At 39.2% G+C, this 14,232-nt stretch overlaps 1 protein-coding gene across 1 annotated transcript in view; it reads left to right on the top strand.

Annotated features, from left to right (window-relative positions):
* LOC126484140 (U-scoloptoxin(05)-Sm1a) overlaps window positions 1–14,024 on the top strand; it is a 122,704-nt gene extending 108,680 nt beyond the window's left edge. The window contains exons 2-3 of the mRNA XM_050107530.1: window positions 7,756–7,911; window positions 13,241–14,024. Of these exons, the coding sequence (XP_049963487.1) occupies window positions 7,756–7,911; window positions 13,241–13,449 (365 nt within the window). The 3' untranslated portion in view covers window positions 13,450–14,024. The remainder of the gene's footprint in view (window positions 1–7,755; window positions 7,912–13,240) is intronic.
* Window positions 14,025–14,232: the final 208 nt, after the last annotated feature.

The raw sequence follows: 14,232 nt of genomic DNA, 5'->3' as shown, positions 1-14,232 counted from the left end.
GAGGATGGATGGGAAATTTGTTGCATATCTCATCAGAAGACAACTCTGTGCACACAATGAAAGATAAAAAAGAATGACTGAGATATTATGAATCTAATATATTGGTTCTCATTACCTTATGTGTTTATTCAAAGGATAGCATACACCCTACTTTTCTATTCACTGTACTGATATAATTTCACTTTGTAGGAAATTTTGATAATCATTTACATTCACCTTTCCTACTTCCATTTTCCTAATTTTCTGGTTCTGCTTAAGTTTTTGAAACTAACATAATAGGGACTTTGTAAGTAAGTCAAATTTTGAAGAACAATAGCAGAAACACAGTGATTTACATCAACAGGAAAGTATTGTAAAACAATATATTTCATCATCTTTTAGGTGCCAGATGGTGGAAGATAGTAAGTTACAGTCACTCTAGTGATTGTTTAGTTTGTAACCAACTAAATAATCTGGTAATAATACTCCATGCTAACCAATTTTTAATAGGAACAGGATGCTGCGCATAATTATCCTTTGTCTGTTTGGAAGAGAGCACAGCTAACAGGTGTCTGCAAGAAGGATGGCAAGTTATACACAAATATCATTAACATCCATATGTTGTAGAATCTTAGAGCATAGTCTGAACTCAAAAAACGTTGCTTATATGAAATCCAAACTGCAATTTTCTCATGTGACAGCCTGAAAAGTTAGGGAACAAAGTAGTTACAGCAAAACACTTACGCAGCATATCCCAGAAAGTTGCTCATGTGAATGGAACCAAATGAATCTAACTGAGGATATTGAACGTATACAAAGAAGGGCAACAAGAGTGGTGATACAGTACTTTGTCACATGAGACAGTATCACAGAATTGTTGAAAAACCTGACTTGACACTTTCTTGAAAATAGATACCAAGTATCCCACAAAATCCCACTTACAAAATTCCAGTAATTTGTATTGAATGAGGAATCTGGGAATATACTACTGCCTACTATGTATTGCTCTTCTGGGGAGTGCAAAGACAAGATTAGAGTAATTATGTGTGCACAGAGGCATTTAAACAGTCATTTTTCACAGCATCAGATGCACATGCAACAGGAACAAACCCTAGTACGTGGTGGAGTGGGAAGTACCTCAGTCATTCGCTTCTGGTGTTTGCAGAGTTATGGGTGTAAATGTAGATATATTGCCTGCAATAAACTTCAATCCCAACCTAGGAAGCACACAAGATCATTTAATTTAAAGTGAATGTAAAGGTTGTGATGATCATTGTTCTGTGTAATTGTTGCAGCAATAATTTTAGCTTTGAAAAACACTTTATAACTGGAAATTTTACATTATAAAAACATGAAAGGTAAAGGTAAATTTCTGTGAGTTGAGTAACATGAGAGTAATTTACAACCTGCTCTCCTTACCTACATCCTACTGATGTACTGTACTATTGCCTTTGTTTGACATTAAGAAGTAACCCTGTCGGATAACCACAGGTCTCACAAAAGCACAGGTGAATGCCCCCACTGCCCTGTATCTGTGGCATGCTGCTTGTTTCCAGCAGCTGTATGCCTGTGTAACAGTGTATCATGACACAAACAACCTGGTGTAAAACGAAATGTGGTTCATCTGACCAGGTGACATGGGCTAATCTCAATGACCCTGGGAACATTTAGGAATCATTTGCTACTTAGCCCTGGCTCAGCAGTGTGCACTGAACAGTGTGCTACAAAACACTTGTGCATGCACAATTCACTGCCTATGTGATTTACATAACATTTTGCTTTGGGGCATGGATGTCCTACAGCTTGTCACCTGTTCATGGTTTCACCGTCTTTCATCAACTGACCAGCTTTGTAATTTCCAAGAAATTCGTTACCAGGTGCTGGGCCATAACACTCTACCCTTTATCAAAGTAACTTATAACAGTGGAGTCGGCCATTTTCAACCCATGTTGTTGCCGGAATGATTACCTATTGGTTCCTGCTCCACATAAATACTTTCCTTGCTGTGTCACATGCCTGCAATGCCACCAGCTGGCATTCGGTCTCGTGATGGGCAGTGGTAACAGTTTGGCTTATCAGCGTATGCAGAGACAACTCAGATTAGTCAATGACGTATACCAACTGGGAATAGATTGAAAATTAATGTGTGTAACAATATTTACATAAAATTACAGTAGAGCGTCGATTATCCGAACGACCGCTTAACCGAACGACCGCTTAATCGAACTGTGTACTCGCTCGCACCTGTTACTCTCCCGCCCTACCGTCCATCATCCCCCTTACTCCCAAACCAAGTTTCTCACAGTAGTCGCCGCACTGGGCCACCGCTGGCAGAACATTGCTTCTAATGGCGCTGCTGACCTGCCAAGCCGCCAGTCGCTGTGTTTCAACAATCGGCACACTTCTGTCGGCTTGGCACTGGCAGTAGAAGTAGCGGCAGTATCAAAGCTGTTCACAGCAACAGCTGCGCCAGCTTTAGGGTTGAGGCGTGCCACTCCACGCACTTTGAAGGATTGCGCGCTCCCAAGAAGAGATTCTCACGGTGCAAACAGTCACCTTCTGTTCTATGTTACGACCACTTGTGTGCTGCTGTGTGAGAAGTGAACTTGACGATACAAAATGCTTAAACGGAAACGTGTTGTCCTTTCTACGAGGGACCAGTACGAGATTATTACTATATATTCCTACTGAAGTTGCCTTTGTATGTTACTTTGTAATACTAAAAGAGATGCCTGTTTTTATGAATAAATTTACTGTACAGTACTTCTTTTTGGCAAATAAACATGTACAGTTCGATTATCCAAACAAACCAGTTTTCCGAACGCCCATGTCCCCCAATTACTTCGGATAATCGACGCTCTACTGTACAAAGTAACTACAGTAAATTACGTTTATCATAAAACAGACTTATCATATAACATACTGTATAATATAAAACAGGTATATCACATGATATACTTGTAGGTCCCACACTCCCCTGTGCGTGACAGTGGAGCCCCATGGCTTTGAAGTTGATTGCAATTAAAGTGTAAAGCAATAAATAAAGCTCTAAGAGTATAGAAATATGGGGAATAAACAGTGTTTGTTGCTGCTGTGAAAAGATTAGCAACTGATGTCCCCCACTACTCCTGTCACTAGGGAAGCTACAAGATTTTTGGCTAACACCCTGGAACAAAAGCGTATTGCCCAGAGATTGCTTGCCACAGCCAAGATATTTGTTACTGAAAAGAAACGAATTTTGAAAGCCGGACAGAGATACTGGAAGAACTGAAGCTGTGAGGATGTGTTGTCAGTTTTATCCGGGTAGGTTAGTTGGTTGCCTGTGATAAACAAGGATCCAAGCTAGAGCACCATTTCAGCACATATTATGCCTGAATTTTGTTTTGTTCTTAAATCACATATGTTGTGCCTAAAGCAGTGATGGTAGATATAGTTGATTAATGGAATAATATTCAGTTAGAAAATATGAGAATAATTATTTTTATGGGGAACATGAAAAAAAAATCCTGTTTATGTAGTAATAAGATCAATCAGCCACACTCTTCAGTGATAAATAAAGGCTTCAGGGAACAATGAGCTCCTTTCAAGGTTGTTTATCAAAGCCACCTGCACAGGCTCTATTACTCGTGCTGCTATTAATATATTAAAGTTGTTTAATGCCCCACAGAATGTTATGAAAGTTGTATTGCTCTGGCATTTGGTCACAAATAAAGTAAAATATGAACGAGGTGATGGGAGGATGACACTTTGCTATTTGTCCCAGAAAGATGATATGTGGATGAAGTACATTTAAATCTTTGATAGTTTTAAGATGTATCCCTTAAATAGGATGGTTGGATCAAAAGTATAATAGTTTTTTTTTTTTAACACCGGTTGCATTAAAAAAGTAATCATGTGCTTCTGTCTACACATGAGTCCAGTAAAATTGAAATAAAAAATATCTAAGAGAGCCACAAAACATATTGATAGCATCCATGACACTGATGTTTCTTGGCAAATTCTTTCTTTCTAGAGATTGTAGGTGTAAAAAGTGTATGAGCAGATGTGTGAGGCAGATCTAGAAAGAGATCAAAGTCACATATACAAAATATTTGTAGGAATCGGCGTGTATTTCAGGACTAACAGTATTCCCAACAAAATTAATACCATTCAAGTTTTTTTTTAGCTTTCTTAAATAAATTATATTGGTTGCTTTATGTAGAAATACAACAGCTTGCAACCGGTCCCGATATTATCTAGCACACTTTCAACTTTCTTCCTTCCACACAAAAATTTATGGAAACTTAGGGATTAAATTAATGCCGCACAGACATGACTTGATGTTTCTGTGTAGTGTTACAACGCTTTCTTTCAAATTTTCTTAAACGTTATGCTTTGCCAGAGGAGAATCATTACCATCATGCAGTGAATTGCCCTCATTAGTTTGCACTACATAATTTCCTGTAACTTATGCATCTCCCTTGATAAAATGAGTTTTTTACTTAATGTTAACTCATTTTTTTACACATTTATATTTTTCCTCTTGTGCCAAAGAATTAATTTTGTTAGCTTAGGATAAAGCATTAATTGTTTTTTAATAATTGTTTGTTTGTTTACAGTTACAAACTATTCTGTATGTATATCCTGTTTTTTGGTTTTCATTGATGTGTTTCATTTATATAAAGATTGCACCAATGATGCAATCATCTTTTTTGTAAGACAGGAATCAACAGGAAATATAGATACCACTACATCACTGAACATGTATTTATACTGATGAGCCAAAATGTTATGACCACCTGCTTAATAGCTTGTTTGTATGTCTTTGGAACAAAATACATCATTGTAAGTTTTTAGAGGCATGTGCCATTAGATGTTTATGCACAGGTCATGTAATTCATGCAAATAATGGGCTGCTGCTTTGCGTACACGGTGTTAGCGCCCAATAGCGACCCCGTTGGGTTCCATAGGACTTACATCAGGCGAATTTGGTTGTCAAGACATCACCGTGAGTTCACTATAATGCTTCTCAAACCACTGTAACATGGTTTTGGCTCTGAGACATGGACAGTTACACTGCTGAAAGATGACATCACCATCAGAGAAGACATCAAGCATGAAGGGGCGCAGATGGTTCACAGCTATCAGCAAGTCTTTGATTGCTACCACAGATCTCATGCAAGCACATGAGAATGTCTTTCATAGCATAATACTGCTTCCACCAGTCTGCGTCCCTGGCACGATGCGCATTTCAAGCCACCGTTCACCTTGATGAGGGCATTTCTAGAGACAACCAGCGACCTAGTTTAGCAAAAGTGCGATTCACCCAAGGGGCCTACACGTTTCCATTGATTGACAGTCCTGATGGTCCCGTGCCCACTGCAATCATCATTAGTAATGTTGTTGGGTCAACATGTGAACATGTAGGTGTCATCTGCTGCGGAGCTCTATGTTCAAAATGTACGATGAATGTGTGCTCCAAAACACTTGTGAGTACACCAGCATTGTGTTCTTTCAGCAGATGTGCCACAGATCACCATCTATCCTACTCTGTAGATTGGACAAGTCTCCAAATTCCATGTTCCATGAAGAGTTATGGACATCCAACCATTAGTGCCTGGTGGTAGTTTCACTGTCCTTCTGCCTCTTTCCATAGATGCTTATGATAATAGCATGTGAAAATTCGACCAGCTTCACCATTTTTGTGGTACTTATTCACAGGCTCTGCGTATGAATAAACTGCCCTTTGTCAAAGTCACTTACCTTAATGGATTTCCCCATTTGCAGCACATACCCTCACTACGGTGATCCCTCCCCATTGGCGTCTGTTTCGTTTACATACTTTTGTTACCATTTCACCTGTTTCAGTGCCACCAGGTGGCATCCAGCATCATGGTGGGCAATGGTCATAATGTTTTAGCATATCATTGTACACTCCTGGAAATTGAAATAAGAACACCGTGAATTCATTGTCCCAGGAAGGGGAAACTTTATTGACACATTCCTGGGGTCAGATACATCACATGATCACACTGACAGAACCACAGGCACATAGACACAGGCAACAGAGCATGCACAATGTCGGCACTAGTACAGTGTATATCCACCTTTCGCAGCAATGCAGGCTGCTATTCTCCCATGGAGACGATCGTAAAGATGCTGGATGTAGTCCTGTGGAACGGCTTGCCATGCCATTTCCACCTGGCGCCTCAGTTGGACCAGCGTTCGTGCTGGACGTGCAGACCGCGTGAGACGACGCTTCATCCAGTCCCAAACATGCTCAATGGGGGACAGATCCGGAGATCTTGCTGGCCAGGGTAGTTGACTTACACCTTCTAGAGCACGTTGGGTGGCACGGGATACATGCGGACGTGCATTGTCCTGTTGGAACAGCAAGTTCCCTTGCCGGTCTAAGAATGGTAGAACGATGGGTTCGATGACGGTTTGGATGTACCGTGCACTATTCAGTGTCCCCTCGACGATCACCAGTGGTGTACGGCCAGTGTAGGAGATCGCTCCCCACACCATGATGCCGGGTGTTGGCCCTGTGTGCCTCGGTCGTATGCAGTCCTGATTGTGGCGCTCACCTGCACGGCGCCAAACACGCATACGACCATCATTGGCACCAAGGCAGAAGCGACTCTCATCGCTGAAGACGACACGTCTCCATTCGTCCCTCCATTCACGCCTGTCGCGACACCACTGGAGGCGGGCTGCACGATGTTGGGGCGTGAGCGGAAGACGGCCTAACGGTGTGCGGGACCGTAGCCCAGCTTCATGGAGACGGTTGCGAATGGTCCTCGCCGATACCCCAGGAGCAACAGTGTCCCTAATTTGCTGGGAAGTGGTGGTGCGGTCCCCTACGGCACTGCGTAGGATCCTACGGTCTTGGCGTGCATCCGTGCGTCGCTGCGGTCCGGTCCCAGGTCGACGGGCACGTGCACCTTCCGCCGACCACTGGCGACAACATCGATGTACTGTGGAGACCTCACGCCCCACGTGTTGAGCAATTCGGCGGTACGTCCACCCGGCCTCCCGCATGCCCACTATACGCCCTCGCTCAAAGTCCGTCAACTGCACATACGGTTCACGTCCACACTGTCGCGGCATGCTACCAGTGTTAAAGACTGCAATGGAGCTCCGTATGCCACGGCAAACTGGCTGACACTGACGGCGACGGTGCACAAATGCTGCGCAGCTAGCGCCATTCGACGGCCAACACCGCGGTTCCTGGTGTGTCCGCTGTGCCGTGCGTGTGATCATTGCTTGTACAGCCCTCTCGCAGTGTCCGGAGCAAGTATGGTGGGTCTGACACACCGGTGTCAATGTGTTCTTTTTTCCATTTCCAGGAGTGTATATTTGTTAGCCTTGTATGAACTGTCTGTTCACTGTGGTACATTCAGCAATTTCTGATGAATATATTTTGCTTAAACTTCTCATTTTAAAAGAAATTCACGAATGTGCATCTGTTTCTGGATCATGTCAGTATGTAATCTACAACTCGGACGCACTGCCACATCGAGCATATTCAGTTACAGTTTATCTTTGGTGGTTTATATTATTTGTAGTTCACTAATGGTACTTGCTGTTCGTAGATTCTTAGTAATATATTGCTTCAGTTTGTAACAGCTGTTCAGAGTTCAATCTGAAGTATATTTTTTTCTGGTTTAGAATACAAAGTATTGATTAATGTGATATATTCCATAACATAAAATAAACCAGAAGAAATGATATGAAATAAGTTTCACTTCAAATTGTTTAAGTGTGGGTAACTGACTTTGAAGTGTTTTGTTACAGCATCTGCAATCTGGTGCTACCAGTGCCGTAGCACTGACCATAAAGACCCTTTTCAATGTGGAGAGTACATGACGTCAGACATCAGCATTGAGCCCCTGGATTGTAAAGCTGTGTACAATGCTCAGTACTGTGTCAAACAAACTGGTCGCTTTGAAGGTGCTAAGAAAATTTTTAGTTACATACTAACAATCAACTAACACCAAAAATGGGATGGGTTACTAACTGCTTAATGTAACAGTTTTGCTGTAGACTATCAATTTTAAATAATCAACCACAAATGTTAATTAGGTATAATTTTGCATTTATAGTGCTGGCATTACTGTTTGAATGAGGTGTAAAAGTTGAGTCAATAAAAACATATTACATGTAAGGGAAATGGAGGCATATCAGAAAGAAACACAGTACTGGTATTCAACAGTGCATACAGTGAAAGGCATGAATGATCACACAAGGTCACCCACAAAAATCAGGTCTGAAAGTGACATCCAGAGTGAGTGATTAAACAGAGCTAAGCAAAAGAAGGAAATGCTGAAAAGAGAGAGAGATATCCAAGATATTTTATTTAATACTGTATTAAAACAATGTTAGTAATCATTAGTGATGAGTAAAGGTGCCCCATGCATTTCAGCCGAGATGTATGTGAAGAATAAATGTATCACATGTGAAAGGGGTCACAAACCAAAATTACTGACGGATACACGGCATTTTGAGTGGACCAAATAAACAGATGTCGTTTTTGCAGAAAATGCTCTAGCAGCAGAAAATGCTCTAGCAGCTAAGCTATTAAAGTACACCTCACTGCCTGACACAAGATTTCAATTTGCCAGTCTCTGTTCCCACTTTTACACATTTCTGAGAAGTTGTTCTGCATTACTTATTGCAGAAGCAGTGCAAAAATGTCATTCTGGAAACAAAATTTTTGCTGTGACTACATTGTTGTCTATTGTAAGCTTCCTCAGAGGTTGCAGTCCACAAACGTTTGTGGTAGAATATCTTCTGAATTGTAGGAGAGAGATACTGGCACGTGGGAACTTCAGGTGAGGCTATGAGGCACTGTTAGGGTGATAACTGCTAAATCCACTCCGGCACACAGTATGTTTGTAAGTGAATTTTATTACAGGATACAGTCTGCTACACTCTCTGATGTTTATTCTGGTCCCAAATCCTTTTCAGCAGGATGTTTCATTTCTCTCAGTATATGCAAAATAGTCATGTCAATTCTGAAGTAGTTTGATGGTATTGTCTGATAATACACTTTATTGTTGTTAAGTTGACATGAATATACAAATATGATTGTATTGTTCACATGCTGCCATGGACACAGTACAGGCAATAAGTTGTTATCAGTGTTCATCAACTGAAAACATAGAATGTGCAGATAATGTAATTCATGAAAGTTCCCTTAGCCCTCATAGTTGTGATGGGATATTTGAAGCCATGTGCTGCATTAAAACAACTGGTTTCTTTGAAGGTAAGTTACATGAGCAGAGTAATGAGTGATTGTTGATTTATATTCAGAATATCTTTTGAATGCTCATTGTTACAGTTAGTTTAGGCTGTTACTAATTATTATTATTGTTGTTGTGGAATATGACTTTGCTTTATTATGAAGTGTGAGTACTGATGTTTCTTCACTGGCTGTACTTTTTTGACATCCCTTGTAGTTCAGTTATTTTGCTCTTCTACATTTTAAAACAGTTTTATAATACCTCTCCAGAAGGTGCATGATCTTATAATATTGTGTAGCTCCTTCACACTTTTATAGACATCAAGCTAGTAGTTGCATGTGCATTATTCTTTAAGCACATTGTCTACTGTAATCCATATTAAATATAGTTTCCATCTGTGAACAACTGCTGTTTGTAGTTGTCTGTTTTTTGTGATGGAATTAAAAAAAAATATTCTGAAAATACTGAGAAAAGAATGGATTACTCTCCACGTGACAGACATGCCCTACTAAGGTCCATCTGCATCTACACTCGTGCTCCCTTGGGGTAATGCTGGCTTCTTAGTTCTTATCAGGACAGCCTGCTAAGTTAATATTAATTTTACGTACTTAAAGGTTTTCATAAAGCTTTTTGGTAACTTACTGTTCTGATTTTATATGTTAGAGGTGTTTTCCTTCAGTTCCCATATTCATCAAATGATAAACAAAGTGCCTCCTAATGTCAACTTTTTACTACTCATTTCTTTGGCCATGTCAGCCATAGTCAGAATGTACTCGATTAAATGGTTCGTTAGGATTGCTGTCTGTGATTCAGCTAATGTTCCACATTTCACATTATTGTGACTGTCAGAATTGCAGCTAGTGATCAAAGATAACATCTACACAATGTTACCATTGGGTAAGCTATAAAGTCACATGTGTGATATAATATACATAATTATCAGTTTTAGTGTAGTCAGTTGTGGCTATTACACTAAGGTGAGGAAAAGCAATTTAATGATGAAAAATTTTATGCTCTGCTATTGTGCACTTTTAATTTTTGTGTATTACACCATATGATAAGTGTGATAGACCATGTAATAACTATGCTGTAAGAACAAATTTCATGTGAATAAAGTCTTTTTCTGGCAGTAAGAATGACACACACACACACACACACACACACACACACACACACACACACACACACACTTTAGGAGTTTTCACTCATGCAATATTTCAGTAACTCAGTTTCAAAATAAACTCAGTTCCCTTCTCTGATTTCAACAAAAGACTTTTTGGAGATTTTCCATATGACTATTGCCACTGTCTTCCAAAATTGAATTTGGTTGTGTCCTAAACCTCAGACTGATATGGGAGTGAATGCAAAGTACAATAATTCTGCAAAACTTTTACCTGCTAATTTGGAGAGAACTATATAACAGACAGTTAACATGACATCCATGAACAAAACTTGATTTAGTATTGTGTGTTTTAATGGCTTTGAATTAAAATGTAGTACACTGAAATGATGTGATTCCATGAATTTCAGGATTTTTTGCACCCCCTTCCTGAACTGGCACACATCGTAGAGAATGTGTCAGCCACAAAATTCATTTACACCTGAGTGTATGTCTGAGACCCCAATCCTTTAATTGTAATTATGCTATTTTCTTCCACATCCATTACCCCACAATGTTTGTCCCCCACCAAGGTGTATGGGAATCGCTCAGAGGAACTGGCAAAAGTAAATGACTTAAAGTATTGTTGTATTTCAAAACTGAACTTCAACAGAGTGCAAGCCACCAAATGTGGTACTATTTCTTTTGTTATTAATATACCGTATTCTGGTTGTTAGTGAATACTTCAGCTTATGAGTATGTACAACTATAGTAAAAGTTATATGTTGGTGCATCCAGATTTATCATCTGCTGATTCACATGCGACAAGTGTGCTGTTTAAAATGCACGCTTCTGTCAGCTCTTGTCAGCAGTTATAATGCTGTATGGTGTTTGTGATTTACAAATTAGGCATAAGTGTTATAAGTCTTAAGTCTCAAAATAATGGTAAAAATAAAGAGAGTTGCAGTGAAGGTGGATTGTGCAACTACATAAATTATGAGAAAGAAAATATTAGGTTTGCATCAATAAATATATATTACGGTTGAACACCTATCTCATTTTATAGAAATTGTTCTCTGAATACTCGCATAAGCTTAAGGAAGTAAAGTACTTGGAACCAACAGAAATGTAATATAATTAAGAACTGCAGTGAAGTTAACTGAGGCTTGTGTATCTCCATTCTTAAATTACAAAATGTGATGTCACCTGAAATGGGTCGTAGACTGAAACATCCACTGCTATTTTTTCTTTGTTGTGGAGAGACTACATTTCACTGATGTTGATTCTCATATTTGCAAGTTGTGAGGCAGTGAAGTTATTATACTGCTGTAAATAATGATCAATATTATCTAGAGCTCATGAGTGACATATTTGACATTTACTACTGGCAACTTCACTAAGCCAGCAAGTTATTCTTAATACTCCCTTTGCAGAAAAGTTACAGGTCTGGTTTTTTCTTATTTCTGAGTTTGTAATACTAAAAAGGAACAAATGTTGTTTTTATGTTATCTGGTGTGTGTGTGTGTGTGTGTGTGTGTGTGTGTGTGTGTGTGTGTGTGTGTGTGCACCCTTGAAGTGACCTTGGCCATGTTTCCACATAAACTCACTAGGTGGTATGGCTGTGCATAATAATGCACTGTTTGAGTTCTCGATGCATTAGCTGTAGTGTCACAATGGATGTTGACAGTGAGCAAAGAGTGAACATTAAGTTCTGCATTAAGCTCTGGGAAACCCCTAGTGAAACATGGACAGTGATTAAGCAAACATAAGCAAGGGAGGCACTTTCAAGAAGTCATGTTTTCAAGTGGCACTACAGATTTCATGAAGGCAGAGATTCAGTGCAAGATGATCCCAGAGCTGATTATCCATCTATAGCACATACCGATGCTTATGTGGAGCATCTAAGGCAGTTATTGCAAGAAGACTGTCGTGTAACTGTGCGTGCAGTATTAGAACAACTTAATTTGAATTGTGACGTGTGTCATAAGATTTTACATGAAGATTTAAGGAAATGGAAACTTAATGCAAAAGTCATCCCTCACAAACTAACAGATGAACAGAAAGAAGGAAGACAAAGAATTTCTGCTGAACTACTAGATAGAGCTAAATGTGATCCCACATTTCTGTCAGAAATTATTTCTGGGGATGAAAGTTGGTGCTACCAGTATGACCCTCACATGAAGTGTCAAAGTGCTTAATGGTGGAGGCCTGAATCACCAGCCTCAAAAAAAAAGTCAAACGACAACTTAGAGGACAATGTTGATCACATTATTTGATAGTAAAGGATGAGTTCACCATGAGTGTGTTCCTTGAGGTCAAACATTGAACCAAACTCTTTACATTGAAGTCTTAAAATGTTTGTGACAAAATTTGCCGTTTCTGCCCTGATTTGTAGCATTCTTAAGACTGGTTGTTACTGCATGGCACTGCAAGACCCCTACTGCTTTATCTGTTACCAAGTATCTGGCCAGACTTTCTGTTATTGCCATCCCACATCCACCATATTTTCACAACCTCTCACCTTCCGATTTTTGTTTGTTTCCGCGAGTGAAAAGGCAACTAAAAGGAAAGCGTCTTCAAGATATTGCAGAGATCCAATGGGCTGTGACAAATGAGCTTACAAGCATCACAGTGAAAACTTCCTTGCTTGCTTCCAAGACTTCCAGAAAGGTGGCCAACTGTATATAGATAGCCAGGGGGATCATTTGATAGTAGCTAGGATCATTAATTGGTAAGTGCAATATTCTACCAAAAAAAAAACGTCCTGGAACTTTCCTGACCAAGGGAATATGTTGTTACTTATTTCTCAACCTCTCTTATATCAGACAGAATCTAATGTAGTCTCATCTATGGAAAATTTATAATGATAATGTGTGAGTGTGAGTGTGTGTGTAAAACCACATTTTAAATACTAAAGTGGTATATCCTTTGTTTTCAGGTGGCCTAGGCACAAAGAGATTCTGTTCATCTCATGATTTGGGTAATTACTGCAATTATATCCAGCAGCCAGGTGATGAACTGGAATACCGCTCATGTGTTTACACGTGCTCAACAGATGGTTGCAATGCTGCCAATGTCCAGCAACCCACAGTTCACATGTTTCTCTGCAGCCTTTTGCTTGCAGGATTTTATTTCAGCTTCTACTGAAATTTTGTTGTAGAATAATCTGTGGTTAATGTTGCAGTGACTTGGCACAAAAGTGCTCAAACTGAGTGCAATATACCACATTCATCAATATTTCATAAATATAAACTTCTCAGGGTATTATGCTTCTGCAACTTGTGGACTGGCGATGTGAAGTGAAGTTCATTCCACCATGAATGAAATGGTTGACTTCATGTTTAACTTCCTGATTTGTGACCCGTATGAAGATGCAGTTCTGAAACTGTGGCCACTGTAATAAATTTTAAGTACACCGATAAGAATTTTGTACTTAATGACATATTTACTTATTTTGTTAGGTCTGTTGTTTCCTTTTGTTACTAATTTCTAGATAATATTATTAAAATAGCTTTTACAGAAAAAATGGAATGAAATTTCTCCTTTGGATGAGTTTTTTTGAAAAGTCATTGTACCTATTGTAAACACACTAAAATTATGTTGATAATTTTTCTTGGTGTAAGAGTTATTGTAGTCTGTGATACAATGTGGATACTCTGTAATTCTGTAACCAAAATCTTCAAAAAACATTCAGCAATAAAATACTTCCTATAAAATTTGTACACCATGTTTTTTTGAATAACACACACTTATGTTAATTTTTATCTTTTTTCCAGTTTTCTGCTACGTTATGAATACTTTTAAATGACTTAAAGATGTGCTAAATTACAGGACTGTATATGTTATTTCACACTGTACTTAAAATTAACTTAAGCTTTACTGAAATCATTGCATTTTCCTTCCCCCTTTCAGATTGAGACGGCACATTAT

This window comes from Schistocerca serialis, chromosome 1 (assembly GCF_023864345.2).
Source record: "Schistocerca serialis cubense isolate TAMUIC-IGC-003099 chromosome 1, iqSchSeri2.2, whole genome shotgun sequence".
Classification (NCBI taxonomy): Eukaryota; Metazoa; Arthropoda; class Insecta; order Orthoptera; family Acrididae; genus Schistocerca; species Schistocerca serialis.
The sequence above is the reverse complement of the archived record's forward strand: the minus strand, read 5'-3'. Positions and strand labels throughout refer to the sequence as shown.